Below are 15,493 nucleotides of genomic sequence, written 5' to 3'. Positions count from 1 at the left end.
AAGGTCTTTTCCAACCTGGTCTGGTCTGGTCTGTACTGGTCTGGTCTATTCTATTCTATTCTAATTTTAGTTGTCTTTAATATAATACTGTTTATTTGTGGGGGCTTTTCAATTTCCTATACCTGTCTGGTAGCAAAGTTTGGACAGAGCAGTTCCTCTGGTGTTATGTATTATCTCTTATTTCCCAAAGAATATCTGTAAGAGGAACATCCTTAATTTTCTTCCTTAATTTTCTTAGTTTTCTTGAGGTGTTTTCCAACCTTATTGATTCTATGCTACCAAGTGCCACATTCAATCTCCTCTTGAACATCTCCAGGGATGGTGACTCCACCACCTCCCTTTGAATTGTTCTTTATTATTGCTTTAGAAGCTTCATGGTATTCAGTCAGGTAAGACTTAACATTCAATTAATATCAAACATCTGAACGGGAGAGACTCTTTAGTCTGCAAAAAGACCTCAAAGATCATCAGATCACACACAGATCACACAGAATCACCAAGGTTAGAAGAGACCTCAAAGATCATCAAGTCCAACCTGTCACCCAAGACCTCATGACTAATAAACCAGGGCACCAAGTGCCACGTCAAATCCCCTCTTGAACATCTCCAGGGATGGTGACTGCACCACCTCCCTTCGAATTGTTTTTTATTACTACTTTAGAAGCTTCATGGTATTGGTGTAGTGATATTGCAAAGTTTTATTTTGTTGGCAAGTCAGTTGTGTGGCTTATGTTCTCCACATGTTAATGAGAATGCTGTTATCTTCTAACAACACAGCAAATAAAACATATCCTTGAACATTCATTCTAGTCTGGTGTGAGCAAAGGACTTTGTTTTAAAGGTTGTGATCCACGGAAGCATTGCAATAGAGTCTGTATTAATCTTTTACAAGTCAGTGATAACATAGCCATATTGTAACTGATGCTGAGAATTCTTTATGCTGATCAATTTCATGTGAAACATGAATCAGTGTTTCTGCCCCCAACCCCCGGTACTGAACAGCCCCAACTCCTTCAGTCTGTCCTCATAGCAGAGGTGCTCCAGCCCTCTGATCATCCTCCTGGCCCTTCTCTGGACACCTTCCAGCACCTCCAGATCCCTCTTGGAATAGGGGCTCCACAACTGGAGGCAGTACTCCAGGTGGGATCTCACCAGGGCTGAGTAGAGGGGGAGAATCACCTCCCTTGCCCTGCTGGCCACACTTCTCCTGATGCAGCCCAGGATCTGATTGGCTTTGCGGGCTGCAAGTGCACATTGAGAGCTCACGCTGAGCTTCTTGTCCACCAGCACCCCCAAGTCTCTCTCCTCAGGGCTGCTTTCCAGCCACTCACTGCCCTGCCTGCATTTGTGCCTGGGATTGCCTCCACCCAGATGCAGGACCCTGCCCTTGCTCTTGTTGAACCTCATGAGGCTGGCTTGTGCCCACCTCTCCAGCCTGTCAAGGTCCCTCTGGATGGCCTCCCTTCCCTCCAGCATGTCTGCTGCACCACACAGCTTGGTGTCATCAGCAAACTTGCTGAGGGTGCACTCAATGCCACTGTCCATGTCCCCCACAAAGATGTTGACCAAGTCTGGTGCCAGGACTGATCCCTGAGGGACTCTGCTTGTCCCTGGCCTCCAGTGGGACATGGAGCCATTGACAGCCACTCTTTGGGTGCGGCCATCAAGCCAGTTCCTTATCCATCTAGTGGTCCACCCATCACACCCATGTGTCACCAGTTTGGAGACCAGGATGTGGTGCGGGACAGTGTCGAAGGCTTTGCTCAGGTCCAGGTAAACGACATCAGTTGCTTGCCCCTCATCTATTAATTTTGTCACCTGCTCATAGAAGGCCACCAGGTTGGTCAGGCAGGATTTGCCCTTGGCAAAGCCATGCTGACTGTTCCCAATCACCTCTTCACTATTCTTCTGAGCCAATAGTGCCTCCAGGAGGATCTGCTCCATGATCTTTCCAGGCACAGAGGTGAGACTGACTGGCCTGTAGTTCCCTGGTTCCTCCTTCTTGCCCTTTTTGAAGATGGGGGCAATGTTTCCCCTTTTCCAGTCTGTGGGGACTTCACCAGACTGCCAGGACTTTTGAAATATAATAGAGAGGGGTTTAGCAACCTCCTCTGCCAGTTCTCTCAGTACCCATGGGTACTGTTTGTGAAATTCCCTGCTTCTCACATGTCCAGCTTGAAAGCAGCTTATCTTTATGTGGTGGTTTTATTGTGAGGGCTAGGGACAAAACATGTGTGAATGGGCAGGTACCTAACGCTTTTCAAACTAATGTGTTCTTATTTTTGTGTTTTAAAGTGAGTGATTCTTTGGCCCAGTCTGTAGTCCACCACTTAAGATGGATAATGCAGAAAGATCTTCTTGGCCAAGATGTCTTCCTCATTGGTCCTCCTGGGCCTCTCCGACGATCTATTGCTATGCAATACCTGGTAAGTATCTCGGTTTAAATTCTTGGAGGCGTAGTCATTTAAGAGCCAGGTTGTACACACTGGCCCCAACAACCCCATGCAGTGCTAGAGGCTGGGGTCAGAGTGGCTGGAGAGCAGCCAGGCAGAAAGGGAGCTGGGGGGTACTGGTAGACAGCTGACTGAACATGAGCCAGCAGTGTGCCCAGGTGGCCAAGAAGGCCAATGGCATCCTGGCCTGCATCAGAAATAGTGTGGCCAGCAGGAGCAGGGAAGTCATTGTGCCCCTGGACTCAGCACTGGTTAGGCCACACCTTGAGGACTGTGTCCAGTTGTGGGCCCCTCAGTTTAGGAAAGAAGTTGAGTTGCTGGAATGTGTCCCGAGAAGGGCAACAAAGCTGGGGAGGGGTTTGGAGCACAGCCCTGTGAGGAGAGACTGAGGGAGCTGGGGTTGCTTAGCCTGGAGAAGAGGAGACTCAGAGGAGACCTCATTGCTGTCTGCAACTCCCTGAAGGGAGGTTGTAGCCAGTTGGGGGTTGGTCTCTTCTCCCAGGCAACCAGCACCAGAACAAGAGGACACAGTCTGAGGCTGTGCCACGGGAGGTTTAGGCTGGATGTTAGGAAGAAATTCTTCACAGGATGAGTGATTGCCCATTGGAATGTGCTGCCTGGGGAGGTGGTGGAGTCCCCATCACTGGAAGTATTTAAGAAGAGACTGGATGGGGTGCTTGGTGCCATGGTTTGATGTTGTTGGGTGATAGGTTGGACTTGATGATTTCAAAGATCTTTTCCAACCTGGTTAATTGTATTTATTCTATTGATGTTAGTCATTCCTCTGTTAACCAAATGGTAAAAGCTACACGCAGAAAATCTTGCAGTAAGCTCCCTAGGAGATAAGTTTTTCCATGAGTGTGCTTCCCATCGTTGAGGCTTTTGCTGTAGATGAATAGCAAGTGCAGACATTTCAATGGAAAGGTTTTTTTTTCCAAACTCCAGGAGAGGGGAGAAGAAAAACAAGAAGGCTTGGGGCAACTGTGTTACCATATGCTATCACAAATGGAGAAACAGTTTGTTCTAGGCATTATGTATGTTGAGGATGAAGATCTCTGCCTACTGCTGCAGACAACAAATGGGTTTTGCTTCGTTATATAAAAAAAGAAATGAAGAAAAGGGGTTGGGAGTGGAGTGTTCTAAGTAACATTTGGGAACTGTTAGCATGAGTGATTAGGAAGAGGTGATGTGTGTGTGATCCTCTCTGGGAATGTGGGAAGGACTTGCCTACATCCATCTGCATGAGCCATGGCAGCACCGTGTGCAAAATGCCACATTTAAATTGTCAGTGCCCTTTAAGGGATCTCGAAGAGCGGATTGTCTGCCCCAAAAGGTGATGTGGAGAGGACTTTGCCATCAGCTCTAGCTAGAATCTGGTTGCACAGAAAGATCACAAGTGGAGGTGTATGAAAAATTGTCATAAGGATCAGCTATTCCTTTAAAAATCAGGAGATGATAATTCAAAGCCTAGCTCTCAGAGGTAGAGCATAGAGAAGAAAGCAACAGGGATAATTGTTGAAGAAAACACTCCTGTATTTCACCTTCTCTTTCTTTTCACCCCCTTTAATGATAATAAATTGTAGAATGGAATATAATTAACCAGGTTGGAAAAGACCTTTGAGATCATCAAGTCCAACCTAGCAGCCAACACCATCTAATCAAATAAACCATGGCACCAAACACCCCATCCAGTCTCTTCCTAATCACCTCCAGTGATGGTGACTCCACCACCTCCCTGGGCACATTCCCATGGCCAATCACTCTTTCTCTGAAGAACTTCTTCCTAACATCCAGCCTAAACTTCCCCTGGTGCAGCCTGAGACTGTGTCCTCTTGTTCTGGTGCTGGTTGCCTGGGAGAAGAGACCAACCCCCACCTGGCTAGAACCTCCCTTCAGGGAGTTGTAGAGAGCAAGAAGGTCTCCCCTGAGTCTCCTCTTCTCCAGGCTAAGCAACCCCAGCTCCCTCAGCCTCTCCCCATAGGGCTTGTGCTCCAAACCCCTCCCCAGCTTTGTTGCCCTTCTCTGATTCCTTGTGTAATTATGAAGTAAAAATGGATCTTTTCATCATCTGTAAGCTACAATCAAGTTAAGCTTATTTTATCCTCCATCCCTGGAGGTGTTCAATAGGGGATTGGACGTGGCACTTGAAGCCATGGCTTAGTTAGTCATGAGGTGTTGGGTGACAGGTTGGGCTTGATGATCTCTGAGCTCTTTTTCAACCTTACTGATTCTATGATTCTATGGACACCTTCCAGCAATTCAACATCTGTCCTAAGCTGAGGGGCCCAGAACTGGACACAGGACTCAAGGTGTGGCCTAACCAGTGCTGAGTAGAGGGGCAGAAAGATTTTAGAACAGGTCTGGAGAAAATGAGAGTATTGAGCAGAAATTCAAACTGTATTACTTGAGGCAGAACACACCACAAACAGTTACTTAAAAGTAAGAGATATTAGGGTTTAGTTCAGAAGTATTTCAGATTACTGTGCTGCTGCCTAGGGCTCTTTTGTGCATATATACCAATAGGCCTACTGTTAAAGTTCAATTCCTGGGTTAAGGTCTTATTTTTGTGATAACTTGAGGCTGTTGTCCACAGGAGCTCACAAAGCGTGAGGTTGAGTATATCGCGTTGTCGAGGGACACCACAGAAACTGACCTGAAGCAGCGGCGAGAGATCCGGGACGGGAGCGCCTTTTACCTTGACCAGGTAAGTGGCAGTCCCCCCCCACCTACTTATTGTTTACAAGTGCTTTGAGGGAAGTAATGGTTTACATGATTAAAAATGAGTTTGTGGATTACATAGAATCAATAAGGTTGGAAAAAACCTCAGGGATCGTCAAGGCCAACCTGTCACCCAACACCTCATGCCCACTAAAACGTGGCATCAAGTGCCACGTCCAGTCCCCTCGTGAACACCTCCAGGGACGGTGACTCCACCACCCCCCTGGACAACCCATTCCAATGGCTAAAAACTCTCTCTGTGAAGAACTTTCTCCTCACCTCCAGCCTAAACTTCCCCTGGCGCAACTTGAGACTGTGTCCTCTTGTTCTGGTGCTGGTTGCCTGGGAGCAGAGACAGTATCACAATATCACAATATCACTAAGGTTGGAAGAGACCTCAAAGATCATTGAGTCCCACCTGTCACCACAGACCTCATGTCCACTAAAACATGGCACCAAGTGCCACGTCCAGTCCCCTGTTGGATACCTCCAGGGATGGTGACTCCACCACCCCCCTGGGCAGCACATTCCAATGATGAACGACTCTCTCTGTGAAGATCTTTCTCCTCACCTAAGCCTAAACTTCCCCTCATGCAGCTTGAGACTGTGTCCTCTTTTTCTGGTGCTGGTTGCCTGGGAGAAGAGACCAACCCCCTCCTGGCTACAACGCCCCCTTGAGGCAGCTGTAGGCAGCAAGAAGGTCTCCTCTGAGCCTTCTCTTCTCCAGGCTAAATAATCCCAGCTCCCTCAGCCTCTCCTCATAGGGCTTATGCTCAAGGCCTCTCCCCAGCCTCATTGCCATTCTCTGGACACGTTCAAGTGTCTCAATGTCGTTCTTAAATTGAGGGGCTCAGAACTGGATACAGGACTCAAGGTGCAGCCTAACCACTGCTGAGTACAGGGGTACAATGACTTCCCTGCTCCTGCTGGCCACACTATTCTTGATGCAGGCCAGGATGCTGTTGGCCTTCTTGGCCACCAAATAGTTTTTTTAGTTAATTTTGGGACTTTGAATTATGCTTATCTGGAAATGTGAGGGTTTCACAATATGAGATGATTTAGTGTACTGTGGATTAGGGTTGTAAATGGTTTTCCATTTACCAGAGATTAAGAGAGTTCTTGTAGGCTGTGGGCTTAACTCATTCACTCATGTTAGCTCCATGCTTAACTGCTGTTATGGACAGCTTTATCCTTATGCTTGCTGCAGGTCAATGTAATTTACCCCTGGCATAAGAGCATAAGGTAACTAAGACTTATTGAGTCAATCATCAGCAAATTTGCAGATGACACCAAGTTAGGAGCAGATGTTGGTCAGTTAGAGGGTAGAAAGGCTCTGCAGAGGGACCTCGACCGACTGGACAGATGGGCAGAATACAACGGGATGGCATTCAACGAGTCCAAGTGCCGAGTGCTGCACTTTGGCTACGGCAATCCCATGCAGAGCTACAGGCTGGGGTCAGAGTGGCTGGAGAGCTGCCAAACAGAGAGGGACCTGGGGATGCTGATTGACAGCTGCCTAAACATGAGCCAGCAGTGTGCCCAGGTGGCCAAGAGGGCCAATGGCATCCTGGCCTGCATTAGGAATAGTGTGGCCAGAGGGAGCAGGGAAGTCATTGCGATCCTGGACTCTGAATTGGTTAGGCTACACCTTGAGTCCTGTGTCCAGTTCTGGGCCCCTCAGTTTAAGAAGGACATTGAGACACTTGAACATGTCCAGATAAAGGCAACAAAGCTGGGGATAGGTTTGGAACACAAGCCCTATGAGGATAGGCTGAGGGAGCTGGGGTTGCTTAGCCTGGAGAAGAGGAGGCTCAGGGGAGACCTTCTTGCTGTCAACAACTCCCTGAAGGGAGGTTGTAGCCAGGTGGAGGTTGGTCTCTTCTCCCAGGCAACCAGCACCAGAACAAGAGGACACAGTCTCAAGCTGTGCCAGGGGAGGTTTAGACTCGACGTGAGGAGAAAGTTCTTCACCGAGCGAGTCGTTTGTCATTGGAATGTGCTGCCCAGGGAGGTGGTTGAGTCATCGTCCCTGGAGGTGTTCAAGAGGGGATTGGATGTGGCACTTGGTGCCATGGTCTAGTCATGAGGTCTGTGTTGATAGGTTGGACTCGATGATAGTTTCATAGTTTCATAGTTTCATTCAGGGTTGGAAGGGACCACAAGGATCATCTAGTTCCAACCCCCCTGCCATGGGCAGGGACACCCCACACTACATCAGGCTGGCCAGAGCCTCATCCAGGCTGCTCTTAAACACCCCCAGGGACGGGGCCTCGACCACCTCCCTGGAGAACCCATTCCAGGGTTTCACCACTCTCATGGTGATGAACCTCCTCCTCACATCTAGCCTGAATCTCCCCACCTCCAGCTTCATTCCATGATCCTCGAGGTCTCTTCCAACCTTAGTGATACTGTGGTACTGTGATTTATAAGAGGCACTGTATCAGGGATTGTAAGAAGCTCACCAAGATGTAAGATGGTCTCAACCCAGACTTCGATTCCAATGTATGTATATGCAGCAGCTTGCTTTCCTTTCCACAAGCTATTCTGAGTGGTCTCACTCTACTAAGGAAGCTTTGAGGACTAACTTTCTGAGGTGAAGTAGATTACCTTTCTTCCTTTGTCTGTTGGAAGTTTTCAATTAAAAGGTATTTACCAGACTTCAACATGGAGCATGACATCCTTTTAGCAGGATACTCAAGTACTAAAATCAGTTGGGATCATGATGTCTTTCCTCATTCTGTGTCCAGTTCTGGGCCCCTCAATTTGGGAAGGATGTTGAGAGTCTTGAATGTGTCCAGAGAAGGAAACAAGGCTGGTGAGAGGCCTTGAGCACAAGCCATGTCAGGAGAGGCTGAGGGAGCTGGGGTTGTTTGGCCTGGAGAGGAGGAGGCTCAGGGGAGACCTTTTTGCTGTGTGCAACTACCTGAAGGGAGGTTGTAGCCAGGTGGGGGTTGGTCTCTTCTCCCAGGCAACCAGCACCAGAACAAGAGGACACGGTCTCAGGCTGCACCAGGGGAAGTTTAGCCTCAAGGTGAGGAGAAAGTTCTTCACAGAGAGAATTGTTAGCCATTGGAATGTGCTGTCCAGGGAGGTGGTGGAGTCACCATGCCTGGAGGTGTTCGAGAGAGGATTGGATGTGGCACTTGGTGCCATGGTTTAGCAGTCATGAGGTCTTGGGTGACAGGTGGGACTTGATGATCCTAGGATGGACTTGATGACCCTTCAGGTCCCTTCCAACCTTACTGATTCTATGATCTTGTGTGTTACTCATCACATATGTAACCAATGTGCTTAAGATCTGAAAGCAAAATAAGAAACTAAATCATTGGATTCTAGGTGAACACTTCTAAAATATTGAAAACATGGAAGCTAAATCTCACAGGTAGTGATGTTCCAGCTGAAGTTTTGTAATCCTTCCTTCTTCATTAAAGACACATGAAGTGTGGTACATAGTTGTGTTCAGAACCCCCACACATCTGACTGTGGTTGTATAATAAAGGGGAATAAAGTTTTACAGGCTGTGGATTCACATTGCATCAGAATTGAAGGGACTCTCAAAGGTCATCTTGTCCAACCCCCCTCCTGCAGTAAGCAGAAACATATCCAACTAGCTGGGGTTGCTCAGCCTGGAGAAGAGGAGGCTCAGGGGTGACCTTATCACTCTCTACAACTCCCTGAAGGGAGGTTGTAGACAGGTGGATGATGGTCTCTTCTCCCAGGCAGCCAGTACCAGAACAAGAGGACACAGTCTTAGGCTGCGCCAGGGGAGGTTCAGGTTGGATGTTAGGAAGTTCTATACAGAGAGAGTGATTGCCCATTGGAATGGGCTGCCTGGGGAGGTGGTGGAGTCGCCATCATTGGAGGTGTTCAGGAGGAGACTTGATGGGATGCTTGGTGCCATGGTTTAGTTGTTTAGGTGGGTTGGATTGGTTGATGGGTTGGACATGATGATCTTGAAGGTCTCTTCCAACCTGGTTTGGTTTATTCTAAATAAAGGTTTATTCTAGATGAGGCTGCCCAGGGCCACATCAAGTCTGATTTTGAATGTCTGCAGGGATGAGGTCTCAACCACCTCCCTGGGCAGCCTGTTCCAGGGTTTTACCGTTCTTGTTGTAAAGAACTTCCTCCTTCCAGTGGGATTTGAATTTTATTTACTTCATTTCATCAAAAACATTAATGAAAACTGTGTACAGAGGACAGACACTGCTCTTCTTTCAGCTGCTTCAAGACAGAGAAGGCTGTCAGTGAGCAGCCTAACAAAATATTTGCAAAAGCCCTTGGCATACTCCCATTGGCATAGGTGAACTCACACGAAGGACTGAAGATACAGGCTCTGCTTTTCAGATGGGCATACCACTTCCCTTCCTGTGGAATTTCATGTTTGCTCTTCATGACACTCGAGAGAAGACAGGAAAAGCTTCAAAGTCTGGTTTCCAGAACATCTGCTCTGAATTGTGTGGGACAAATAAACCTTAGCTCTATGAGGAGAGGCTGAGGGAGCTGGGGTTGCTCAGCCTGGAGAAGAGGAGGCCCGGAGGAGACCTTCTTGCTGTCTACAATTACCTAAAGGGAGGTTGTAGCCAGGTGGGGGTTGGTCTCTTCTCCCAGGCAACCAGCACCAGGACAAGAGGACACAGTCTCAAGCTGTGCCAGGGGAGGTTTAGGCTGGATGTTAGGAAGGAGTTCTTCATAGAAAGAGTGATTGGCTATTGGAATGTGCTGCCCAGGGAGGTGATGGAGTCATCATCCCTGGAGCTGTTCAAAAAGGGATTGGACATGGCACTTGAAACCATGGTTTGGCTGAGGTAGTTTCCCCATTAAATCTTCCATAGTGCTGTGTTTTGCCATGGTAGGTGGAAGGGAAGGTTGTTCGTAACACAGCAATGTCTTGGCTACTGCTGAGCAGTGCTTGCACAGCACCAAGGCTGTGCTTTCCCAACAATTCCCCACCCCCTGCAACCTGAGGAGGGGCTGAGGGAGCTGGGGTTGCTTAGCCTGGAGAAGAGGAGGCTCAAAGGAGACCTTCTTGCTGTCTACAACTACCTGAAGGGAAGTGGCAGCCAGGTGGGCTTGGTCTCTTTGCCCAGGCAACCACCAACAGAACAAGAGGACACAGTATCAAGCGGCACCAGGGGCTGTTTAGGCTGGATGTTAGGAAGAAGTTCTTGACAGAAAGAGTGATTGGCCATTGGAATGTGCTGCCCAGGGAGGTGGTGGAGTCGCCATCACTGGAGGTGTTTAGGAAGAGAATGGATGGGGCACTTGGTGCCACGGTTTAGTTGATTAGATGGTGTTGGGTGGTAGGCTGGACTTGATCTTTTCCAACCTGGTTGATTCCTATTCTATTCTATTCTATTCTATTCTATTCTATTCTATTCTATTCTATTCTATTCTATTCTATTCTATTCTATCCTATCCTATCCTATCCTATCCTATCCTATCCTATCCTATCCTATCCTATCCTATCCTATCCTATCCTATCCTATCCTATCCTATCCTATCCTATCCTATCCTATCCTAACAGTAGACTAAGGAGTGGGCAAGGTCTCAGGAGGCGACAAGGCTGGCCCATCTGACCCAAACTGACCAAAGGGATATTCCATGCCACACGAAGTCAGCTTAGATACAAAAGCTAAGTGAAAAAAGGATGTGCAGGCCATTCATTGATGGAGTCAGCCCCCTGGAGCAACTGCTACATGTATTGAAGCCCTGCTTCCTGGGAGTGACCAAACATTGTTCCCTGGTGGGAAGTAGAGAGTAACTAATCTTCCTTTGCTTTTCTTCCGTGTGTGGCCTTTGCTTTGGCTTTATTAAACTGCTCCTTTTTTGACCCACTGCCCCTCTTGTTGTTTTTTCCTCTCCCTGCCTATCTAAGAAGGGGTGTGATAGAGCAGCTTTGGTGGGTGTCTGGACCCCAGCAAGGGCCAAACCACCACAGCATCATAAATTAGAATAGAATAGAATAGAATGGAACAGAATTAATCTGGTTGGAAAAGACCTTTGAGATCATTGAGTCCAACCTATCACCCAACACCATCTAATCAACTAAACCATGGCACCAAGTGCCTCATCCAGTCTCTTCCTAAACACTGCCAGTGATGCTGACTCCACCACCTCCCTGTTTAGCCCATTCCAATGGCCAATCACTCTTTCTGTGAAGAACCTCTGCAGTGATGAAATGTAAAGTTGATTGTCAAGATGCCAGAAAAAATTATCTACCATGGCTTGAAAGATTTCATTGATTGAGCAGTTGAACACTCAGAGTGACAGAAGTGACAGCTAAATGATCTTGCTTGTAAAATGCACATGACATGAAATCCTCTGGAGAAGGACTACACTCCCTTGGGTTTGGTTTCTTTTCATAAAACTGGATTAGGAAGGGAATTGTAAAAAGATGAGATTAATTGGGTGTAATTAATGGATGAGCCAGGGAATTATAGGCCTGTCAGCCTGACCTCAGTGCCAGGCAAGATCATGGAACAGGTCATCCTGAGTGCAATAACACAACACTTACAGGATGGCCAAGGGATCAGGCCCAGCCAGCATGGATTTAGGAAGGGCAGGTCCTGCCTGACCAACCTGATCTCCTTCTATGATCAGGTGACTGCCTGGTGGATGTGGGGAGGCCTGTGGATGTGGTCTACCTGGACTTCAACAAGGCATTTGACACCATCCCCCATAGCAAACTGCTGGCCAAGCTGTCAGCCCATGGCTTGGATGGGAGCACACTGCGATGGGTTAGGAACTGGCTGGAGGGCCGAGCCCAGAGAGTGGTGGTGAATGGTGCCACAGCCAGCTGGCAGCCAGTCACCAGTGGTGTGCCCCAGGGATCAGTGCTGGGCCCTGTGCTCTTTAACATCTTTATTGATGATCTGGATGAGGGCATTGAGTCCATCATCAGTAAATTTGCTGATGACACCAAGCTGAGGGCAGGAGTTGATCTGCTGGAGGGTAGAGAGGCTCTGCAGAGAGACCTGGATAGGCAGAGTCCAAGGGCAGGAGATTGAACACATCCAAGTGCCAGGTTCTGCACATTGGCCACAACAATCCCATGCAGTGCTACAGGCTGGGGTCAGAGTGGCTGGAGAGCAACCAGGCAGAGAGGGACCTGGGGGTGCTGGTTGATGGTAGGCTGAACATGAGCCTGCAGTGTGCCCAGGCAGCCAAGAGGGCCAATGGCATCCTGGCCTGCATCAGGAAGAGTGTGGCCAGCAGGAGCAGGGAGGTCATTCTGCCCCTGTCCACTGCACTGGTTAGGCCACACCTCGAGTCCTGTGTCCAGTTCTGGGCCCCTCAGTTTAGGAAGGAGGTTGACTTGCTTGAATGAGTCCAGAGAAGGGCAACAATGCTGGGGAGGGGCTTGGAACACAAGCCCTATGAGAAGAGGCTGAGGGAGCTGGGGTTGCTTAGCCTGGAGAAGAGGAGACTCAGGGGTGATCTTATTGCTCTCTACAACTACCTTAAGGTAGGTTGTAGGCAGTCAGAGGTTGGTCTCTTCACCCAGGCAACCAGTACCAGAACAAGAGGACACAGTCTCAGGCTGCACCACGGGAGGTTTAGCCTGGAGGTTAGGAAGAAGTTCTACACAGAGAGAGTGATCTCAAAGGTCTCTTCCAACCTGGTCTATTCTATTCTACTCTATTCTATATTTGAGAATGTGTGTGTATACATAGGTATATGTGTTTGTGCATACATGCAGAAGTAATTCTTTCTATAACCTAGCAAAGAGATAGATGAGGAAGATACAGCTTAAAGAAAAAAGCAGCCAGTGAGTGCAGTTGTCTTATTCAGTGACTTATTAATTTGCTATCTTGCAGGTGACAGTTTTGATGGGCTGGCAAGTTAGCCACAGGAAAGACATTTTCAGAAAGCATAACTTAGTTGACTGTCACTGCAGTAACTATCTAGTCTGGTCTCCATGTGGAGGCGTGGGTTACTGTGTCCAGTTCTGGGCCCCTCAGTTTAAGAAGGACATTGAAACACTTGAACGTGTCCAGAGAAGGGCAACAAGGCTGGGGAGAGGCCTCCAGCACAAGCCCTATGAGGAGAGGCTGAGGGAGCTGGGATTGTTTAGCCTGGAGAAGAGGAGGCTCAGGGGTGACCTTATTGCTCTCTACAACTACCTGAAAGGTGGTTGTAGTCAGGAAGGAGTTGGTCTCTTCTCCCAGGCAATCAGCACCAGAACAAGAGGACACAGTCTCAAGCTGCACCAGGGGAAGTTTAAGCTCAAGGTGAGGAGAAAGTTCTTCACTGAGAGAGTCGTTCGTCATTGGAATGTGCTGCCCAGGGAGGTGGTGGAGTCAGCATCCATGGAGGTGTTCAAGAGGGGATTGGACGTGGCACTTGGTGCCATGGTCTAGTCATGAGGTCTGTGTTGCTAGGTTGGACTTGATGATCTTTGAGGTCCCTTCCAACCTTAGTGATACTGTGATACTGTGATAGTACAAGGCATTGGGTAGTGAAGCATGTAGAAAGAAGAGACAAGCAAAGCCGTACTCCAGAAGTACAACTGCTTCCAGTAATTTTTTCGTTGTGTCTGACATTGCAGGAAAAGAGGAAAACACTGAATAGGAACCAACAGTATTCAGGTGAAATTAATCTTTATTGACAATGACATAGTATATCTTGTATCTGAAAAGAAAGTACATGATAAGGACCCCTGTAGAGTAGCCTCTTAACTTATGGAAGTGATTTTGTGCTAATCATGTGCAGTGCTTCTTTTATGTTTCTAAAAGTGTCAGCATTTAACTGGATTTATTAGGTTAGCAGTTCAGGCTCTGGTATCTTGTTTTGATGTAGAGAGAATATAGATAAATGCCTGTGTGTTTGTAATTCCTTACAGATTAAAACCAAATGTGTGGGGTTCTGGTTTTGTGATGTTAGTGGAGTGTATTTACCATACACATTTTTTTTCAGCTAGTGTTCCCTGCAGTTTGGAATGGGGCAGTATTTTGGAACTGCAGAATCACAGACTGCTAGCAGTCAGGAGGGCTCTCAATAGATCATTGAGTGCAACCTCCCCCTGCCATAGCAGGATCACCTAGGGCAGGCTGCACAGGAATGCATCCAGGAGACTCCACGACCTCTCTGGGCAGCCTGTTCCAGTGCTCTGTCACCCTCACTGTAGTGTCTCTTTGTGTTAAGGTGGAACTTTCTGTGTTCTAGCTTGTACCCATTGTTCCTTATACATAGAACACATAGAATAGACCAGGTTGGAAGAGACCTTCAAGATCATTGTGTCCAACCCATCAACCAACCCAACCCACCTAAACAACTAACCCATGGCACCAAGCACCCCATCAAGTCTTCTGAACACCTCCAATGATGGTGACTCCACCACCTCCCCAGGCAGCCCATTCCAATGGGCAATCACTCTCTCTGTATGGAGCTTCTTCCTAATATCCAACCTAAACCTCCCCTGGTGCAGCCTGAGACTGTGTCCTCTTGTTCTGGTACTGGCTGCCTGGGAGATGAGATCAACATCCACCTGTCTACGACCTCCCTTCAGGTAGTTGTAGACAGCAATAAGGTCACCCCTGAGTCTATTCCTCTCCAGGGAATGGGATGGGATGGGATGGGATGGGATGGGATGGGATGGGATGGGATGGAATGGAATGGAATGGAATGGAATGGAATGGAATGGAATGGAATGGAATAGAATAGAATAGAATAGAATAGAATAGAATAGAATAGAATAGAATAGAATAGAATAGAATAGAATAGACCAGACCAGACCAGACCAGGTTGGAAGAGACCTTCAATAACATTGTGTCCAACCTATCATCCAACACCACCTAATCAACTAACCCATGCAACCAAGCACCCCATCAAGTCTCCTCCTGAACACCTCCAGTGATGGTGACTCCACCACCTCCTTGGGCAGCCCATTCCAATGGGCAATCACTCTCTCTGTGTAGAACTTCCTCCCCTCCCAGCTTTCTCTTCTCAAGACTAAACAGCTGCAGCTCTCTGTCTGTCTTCATAGAAGAGATGTTTAATAATGTCATGAGATCATAGTGTTCAGAGGCAAATCCAGACTTGATGGATAGTGTTGTGAATCAAAGTGATTTACAAATAATCAGAAACTTCATGCTTTTTAGTCTTCTGTCAAGTGCTTAATTTCCTTTTTATTCTGCTAATTATTAGGAAGAAAAATGTCAGTAATCTATTCCCTGTGTTGTTGTCCAAAAGACAAGAGAATGAATATAAACCCCACTACGTTTCTCTGTAGATACTTTCACCTGTGAATCTATTCCAAAAGTTGCATTGCTTGCATCTTGTGTCTGCCCAAGATGCTAAATGGATTTCATATAAATGTTGGA

The 15,493-nt window shown here is 47.6% G+C and overlaps 1 protein-coding gene across 1 annotated transcript in view; it reads left to right on the top strand.

Moving 5' to 3' along the window:
* VWA8 (von Willebrand factor A domain containing 8) overlaps nt 1-15,493 on the top strand; it is a 176,475-nt gene that overhangs the window by 31,322 nt on the left and 129,660 nt on the right. Inside the window, exons 3-4 of the mRNA XM_068166488.1 lie at nt 2,296-2,426; nt 5,047-5,157. Of these exons, the coding sequence (XP_068022589.1) occupies nt 2,296-2,426; nt 5,047-5,157 (242 nt within the window). The remainder of the gene's footprint in view (nt 1-2,295; nt 2,427-5,046; nt 5,158-15,493) is intronic.

The sequence above is a fragment of the Melanerpes formicivorus genome, unplaced genomic scaffold (assembly GCF_026170545.1).
Source record: "Melanerpes formicivorus ecotype bairdi unplaced genomic scaffold, bMelFor1.0.p_v2 SCAF_101, whole genome shotgun sequence".
Classification (NCBI taxonomy): Eukaryota; Metazoa; Chordata; class Aves; order Piciformes; family Picidae; genus Melanerpes; species Melanerpes formicivorus.
This window is presented reverse-complemented; position numbering and strand designations above follow the sequence as displayed.